The sequence below is a fragment of the Cystoisospora suis genome, assembly GCF_002600585.1.
Source record: "Cystoisospora suis strain Wien I chromosome Unknown contig_2973, whole genome shotgun sequence".
NCBI classification, from domain to species: domain Eukaryota; phylum Apicomplexa; class Conoidasida; order Eucoccidiorida; family Sarcocystidae; genus Cystoisospora; species Cystoisospora suis.
In genome coordinates this window covers 1-7,195 of record NW_027155768.1, presented here as the reverse complement: position 1 = coordinate 7,195, position 7,195 = coordinate 1, and the positions used below count along the sequence as shown (strand labels likewise).

At 44.1% G+C, this 7,195-nt stretch overlaps 1 protein-coding gene across 1 annotated transcript; it reads right to left on the bottom strand.

Moving 5' to 3' along the window:
- Positions 1-2: 2 nt before the first annotated feature.
- On the bottom strand, positions 3-7,193 carry CSUI_005971 (calpain family cysteine protease domain-containing protein; the record flags this gene model as incomplete). Its single annotated transcript, XM_068066136.1, has 6 exons — positions 3-218; positions 1,611-1,916; positions 2,927-3,286; positions 4,195-4,319; positions 4,570-4,672; positions 6,426-7,193. Coding segments are annotated over 6 exons (1,878 nt in total), but the record flags the coding sequence as incomplete, so codon positions are not given.
- Between the last annotated feature and the right edge of the window lie 2 nt (positions 7,194-7,195).

The following is a 7,195-nucleotide window of genomic DNA, read 5'->3' as shown; positions in this document are numbered from 1 at the left end:
CCACCACCAGCAGAAGAAGAAGAAAAGCCCCCCTCATTGTGCTGCTGCGACTGTTGATCTACTGCTCCTGTAGTAGTAGTAGAAGATGATGAATGGCCCCTCCCTTTGTGGTTAGGCTGTGTAAGATTACTATTGCCATTGTTGTTGACGGTCGATATGAAGACGACGTAGGGAGAGAAGGGATCCCCCAGCTCCACTAAGGTCACATTTACCACACCCTGAAAAAGAATGAAAGAAAGAAACAACAAGACGTGAAGAAGAAGAAGAAGAAAAGAATGAAGAAGAATAAGAAGAGAAAGAAGAAGAAAAGCAAGAGAGGGAGGAGAAGTCATCTAAAGGGCAACTAGTTGGGTCACCAACATCCACACCCATAGACAGATACTACAGAGAGAGAGATACATAGCTAGACACGTAAAGAGAGAGATCTAGATAGATAGAGAGACAGAAAGAGAGAAAGAGAAAGAGATAGATACACATGCAAAACTGGGATGGGTCCTTGCACTCTCCTTCATCTTTCCTCGCTCATCGTGAAGATACTAGCATGTATACACCCGCAACTCGCTCTCCCTCTCTTCATCTGTAGACGTAAATATACATACTATAAATATCTATCTCTCCATGCATACTTTATGCCTATCTCCATGTGTGAAACAGGACCCTCATCATCTATAGACACCGTGGGGCAGATGTAGTTATGCTTTATGTCTGTTGGCTCTGTCTCTATGTATGTGTGTGAGGCTTCATACAGGCGAGTAAGAATAGGGAGCGAAAGCGAAAGATGAGAAAGAGGAGGCGGTTTACGATGAAAAGCACAGGAGGGAGAAACAAGACGATGAAAGAAAAAACACTCGGGATAGATAGATAGATTAGAGATAGATAGATTAGAGATAGATAGATTAAAGATAGATAGATTAGAGATAGATAGATTAGAGATAGATAGATTAGAGATAGATAGATTAGAGATAGATAGATTAGAGATAGATAGATGACAAGAGCCGCCCGCTCTCCGGAAGTAGTACGTGTCTTGTCTATACACCTTCCTTCGTGTCTCTCTCTCTCTCTATGTATATATATTGATATGTATCTGTTTATGTAGATGTGTGCATATAGATGTGTGTCTGTAAGAAAGAGATGTCCTCGGAGTAGGAATGTCTCTGACAAAGAAAACAAGAAACTTAGAGAAGGAATTCCTCCTACATAGACTACTAAAGAAGGACTAAAGACAGACAGATGAGTCAGGTGAAGAATTCGATAGAAGAAGATCAACACACGGTTACCACTCCTCTTATCAATAAGAGAATCTTCGAACTATTCTATACATATAGATATATATCATACAGATATCTATCTATCGAACTATATAGAGAGATACGAAAATAAATGTCGAAATGCATATCGCCACTATAGACCACTCCAAGTCCATTTTGTCTATCTTCTCGCCACCCATGATGTATAAAGATAGATTATACATATAGACAGATCTAGTTATATATACACACTCACATACGTATACATCCATATACAGACAAATCACGCATACTCGAGATATCTTCTGTATCTCTCTATATCTGCATATGTATGTACCCAATCTCTATGTGTATGTCTAATACCTGTCTTTGAAAGAGATCTTGAGCCGCTGAAGAAGAGGTATGACCATCCTCGCTTAGACCTCCATCTAGATCACTCCGTAAGACTAACTGCAACTTGCGATTACCCCCACTGCCATGTCTGCTTGCTTGACCCTTCCCCCCCCCCCCGCTTCGGCCATCTCCTCCTTCGCCTGCATCTCTTCGATTTCGATCACGACAAGAAGAAGAAGGCTGCTCGTGAGGCACCTCTCCGTATCGGTAGACCGTTAGAGAAGGGTAGGTGTCACCTGGCTCCGGGGGAGATAGCAACTCTAGACGCAAAGCCACCTAAAGAAAAGAAGAAAAGAAGAGGGGGGAGATAAGAGAAGTGAGGCAACCCAGCTCCTTGGAGATGTATAGAAAGAAGTGTATACACACTCGATACAACTTGATACGGATCTACAGAAACGTGACATGGAAGGAAGAGGGAAAACGTAAGATAGAAAGAGAGAAATAAAGGAAGAGGAAGAGAAAGAGACAGTCGCTGTATATACATGGAGGGTGTATCTATTGTGATTTGAAGTGTATTTACACGTGCAACAGACACTCTCCTGTCTTCCCCCTGTTGTCCTGACAGAAGATGCATTATCCATCGGCTTCTCTTTTCTTCTTCATGATTTCTCTATACAGAGGATGTATCTTTGAAACAATCTATCCTTCTGTCTCAACTTCCTACATCACATATCTCTCTCTGTCCATATATATATTATGCAGGTAACATATATCCACTCTGAATAGACAGTCTCGTATAGAGCTGTACAAGAGGTTTGAATTCTTTCCTTCCCGACATGTAGGAAGAGTGGATGATCTATCCAATAGCTAGCTATGATGTGTGTCTCCTCTAGACACCAGTCGCTTTTTCATATCTCCTATCATCGACTCGAAGAGATCCAAGAAAGGCATCTATCTATCCTTAATCAATCTTCCTATACCTATCTTTAATCTCTCTATCCATATACCTATCTTTAGTCTTTTGAGTCGCCATCTTCCTTTCTTTTTCTTTTCTTTCATCTCTCCAACTCTCTTTCTTTCTTCGCGCTATTATCCCTTTCATCACATCAAGCCCTTCAAAGAGATATCTCCTCTTAACATCCATCCACTCCATTCTTCGCTCCCCCCCCCATTCCTATTCACTTCCGACAGAAATCCGTCTCATCTGAACCCTTTCCTGCCTTATATGACTCCTCTAACACACTTTACCATATCCACACCGTCTCCTCTTCTCTTCTTGAATCTCTCTCCTTCTCCCTCTTATCTGTTTCTCTCCTCTCCTCCCCCCCCCTCTATCTTGAACTTACGAGTGTGGGCCCATGGACTTGCATGGCTACACGCGACCAGAGGTGAAGAAGCGACTTCGATCCATCGATGATGCGATAGAAGAAGCTCGGAGGCGGGGGGATAGCATAGGGATGAGGAAGAAGAATAGGCACAAGAGGCTTTTGCAGACTCGCCCCAGGGACATGGATACATAGCTGAAACTGATCCATATCGTCTGGACGGAAGGTTGAGGGAATGATGGTGTAAGTCGTTGCCTCTAGGAATGTCTTCAACACACAACAGCCTGCTCGATACGGCCCTGTAGACAGAGCTTTTCCTGTACGAAGAATACGTGCTGTCGCCACACGATGCTTGAATAGTCGAAGATTCACCGAGTGTTCCTACGGTCCCCAAAACACAAAAAGAAAGAAAGAAAGGTAAGAAAGAAAGAAAGAAAGAGAGGTAAGAAAAAAAGAAAGAAAGAGAGGTAAGAAAGAAAGAAAGGTAAGAAAAGGAGGGCCAAAGTCTACCACCACCGTCATCACTGAGCTTTTATGAGGTCGTAGTCTCGACTCTCTCTGACAGGGAATTAACACAGGTAGATATCTATATGCATGCAGTCACCTCCCGCTGGGGGGAAGAGGTAGGGAGAAGTAGGTGGGGATATCAGACCATCTAGATAGATGTATTTTCATATGAATAGATAGGGAGATAGAGATAGGAGAGACCCCTGAGTACGTTTATGAATGAAATTGTATGAAGAAAGAATAGAAATACACCGACAACCTCTCCCCTCGTACACGATATCGAGCCGTCTATATAGACAGCAAGAGAGAGAGAGGAGGAGGAGAGAATCGATATGATGTGCTTCTCGATTCATTGAAGAGAGCAAGATAAAGAGGACGAAAGACAGACAAGACGCCCTACGGAGGAGGAGAAGAAGAACTAGATCCCCCTCACTGTCTATCTGTTTGGTACAGGTCCCATAGAAGTATGTAGATGTGTGTATATCACAAGACAAAAGAAAGAAAGCTTAGACCGGCCGATCAAAGATAGGAAGATTAAAGACAGATAGAAAGAGAAGTCGAAGATCCTCCCCATCCGTCATCATGAGTAATCTTGGCACTGTCCCTACCTACCATCTCATCCCCCCCTCTGTCCGCTCTATCATTTCATTCTACACCCTCATCGAACACCTAGCTAGCCATGAATCGATATCTCTCTTTCTGTCTCTCGATGCTCATCATCGACATCACTTCTCCACGTGTCCCAGGAGACTGTTCTTTGCCTACCTAAGCCCTTTGCCTACCTGGGGGGATTCGAGAAAGAAGAAGGCCTCACATGGTTGAGGGACCTTCAGACGTATATGAGGATTCGTGAAGTACCGCCACAGGTCATTCGAACAGCCACCTGACGTACTCGGGCCCCAGTTACCTACACCAAGACCAAGAAGAAGCAAAGAAGAAGAGATATATATACGTGAGAAGGAGAGAAGCAAGAGAATAAAAGAAGACAGAAGACGCTCGAAAGAAAGAGCGAAGAAGGGAGAAAGCTAGTCGAAAAAAGAAAGAGAGAGATGGAAAGGAAGCAAAGGAAGAAGAAAGTAGGAGTTGTTGAGATAGAAGGAGAGAGAGAGAAGAAAGAGAGAGAGGAAGAGAGAGTGAGAGAGAGAGTGGCTTTTTACCTTTGAAGTAGACAGACTGAGTGTCTGGGGGAAGGAGAGGCGGGAGCTGCGTGAGATTGAGCTGTATGTGTCCGTACACCTTAATCGTAAAGTTGAATTCATCCTACGAGAACAGACAAATACCAACACACAAAGAGAAAGAAAAAGAAGAAGTGACGGACGGAGGAAGAAAGGAAGAAAAACGAAGAAGAATGAAGGAGCAGAAGACACAGAGTACCGGATCGAGAGAGAGAGAGAAAGGAAGAAAGACGGCTATCGAAATATCTCTCTCTCTCTTCACTGAAATAATTCCAAGAGAGGAAGGGGGGTGGGTCTCTTACATGCGTTCAAGTCCCCCCACACAAACAAGATGAAGAAGAAGAAACGAGGAGATCGAGAAGAAGAAGAAGAAAAGTTTGAAGAGAAGAAGAGAAAAACAGAGAGAAAAAGGGAAGAAGAGGGACAACAAGAAGAGGAGGAGGAGGAAGAGCCACGATGTGTGTGTCTCTATCATTTATCCCTCAACTCTATCTACACGTTCCTTCTCACACTCCTAGTCAATGGCGTCTACTCGTAATAGCCTATAGCACGGTTAGTTGTATGCAGTACCCGTCTAGAATAGCAGTAGGAGTGGTACTAGTAGGAGGAGGAGTCACCCTATGGGAAGAAAATGATGAGCAAAACGAAGCTAAAAAGAAGAAGAAGAGTGTGGGTTGTCGCTATGAATCCATCGACATCACAAGAGAGAGAGAGAGACTTGTCAATCTTTGATAGGAGGAGAACAAAAAAGATGAATGGGTGGGTCACAATAGAAGATAGAGAATGATAGACAACTCACACTCTCAGGAGATTACTAGACTTCTTATTGCCGCTATCATAGCAACGCCAATCGACATATCGTTACACTTGAAAGAGGTTGATAGAACGGTCCACTACTAGTGGATATAGTCACACTTGGAATAGTATTAGTAGTAGTATTAATAGTAGTACTGGTTATAGTTGCAGTATACTATTAGTACTATTAGTACTAGTAGGAGGGTTGATGGTAGTAGTCATAGTGGTGATAGTTAGACAGTGAGACTATCTTGAGAGGAGGGAAGACGGAATGGCTGGAGCACCTTGTGTTGAGGCTACGAATCATGAGAAAGAGTAAGGAATGGAATCTCTCCCCTCCCCCAAGCATACACGAAGTTTTAGCGAAGAAAGAACAATGTGAGTCGGCAGACCAAGACTTCATGATATGCCATAGATAAAGAGGAAGAATACAAGGAGGAGAAGGACAACAGACAAATCATAACGGCAAGAAGAGCAGCAGTTGTGGTGGTCGTCGTAGTCTTTGTAGCTGCTTTCATCAAGTAGAGTTAGTATCATAGTCCCTCGTACGACTAGTACTAGTAGTAGTGATAGTAGTAGTAGTCATGGCTCCAGAGTGGTAGGTAGAAGAGCACCATGATAGCCGTAGAAATACAGCCCCTCTCCCCGTAATACGAATCATAGAAGTAGTAGAAGCACTCGGAGATGTGAGAGTTCAAATCCGTTGTGTAAAGAAGAGACCACACACTTTAGCATGACGGAATTTTGCACTCTCTTCTTTTCCTAGATGTACGTACGAGCCCCTCTAGAAGCGACAACACATCGTTCCGACATAGCCACAAGAGCCCTCGTCATGGCGGGGTGATGACTGAAGTTGCAGTAGTAGGAGTAAGACTGCTATCGACAAGACACTGACCATGAGAGAGACACATGAAGAGCTCGTGAGAAAATGTACATACATCTCCTCTATAGATATCCTTCTATAACGCTTGCTTCATTGTGAAAGATGAGAACGAAATGCCCCTTTCTTCTGAGTGCACTTTGACGTCTTTTCTCAAGCTCACCTTTTGAGAGTATTGCGAGACTACAAGCACATAGTCTGTCGCATCAAGTAAATGAGAAGAAGACGACCGCTGACCTTTACCGCCGCTATCTTTCTGCTTGGAATGCCGACGAATCCCGTTCGCTTCTTCTTCTTTCCCTCCCCCGTTTCTTTCTTGTTTATCTTGTGGTTTCGCTTCGTTACGACCTGTCTTGGAAGGTAAGAGATTCTTGAAGACTTTCGGGTGTACACGGAGCTTGACGAGAGTGCATTCCCCGTTACTATAGACTCCTTGCTTAGCCGGTGGAGGGGGACAAGCCACCCTTTCATTGGTCGCATGCAGATGAACTGCTAAATACTTTGATGAAAGATCTCTCTGTCGCTCACGCACATGTCTAGAGAGCAAGATCCACAACTCCACAACAGCCGAGTTTTCATACTCTTCGTCTTCTTCATCTTCATCGTCGTCTGAGAAGAGGCCGTGCCCCCCTCCCCTCGATGACTGAGCAGAAGAAGAAGACGAGCCCCCGGGGGTTCGTGTCTTCGAAGAAGAAGAAAGAGCGCCAGCAGGAGGGGGGGGGGGAGAAGAAGAGGAGGAAGGTGTAAGAGACGGGAAAGATAAGAAAGGGGGTGCAGTTATGACGTCGGAGGTAGGTGGAGGATGACTGCCCCTGTCTTCTTGGCGTTGGTTGGCATCTTCTAAAGAGGCAGGAGAATAAGAGTATGAAGAAGACGAAGAAGAGGAAGAGTGGAGAAGAAGAAGTAAATCTTCTGTACGAGGGAGAATACGAA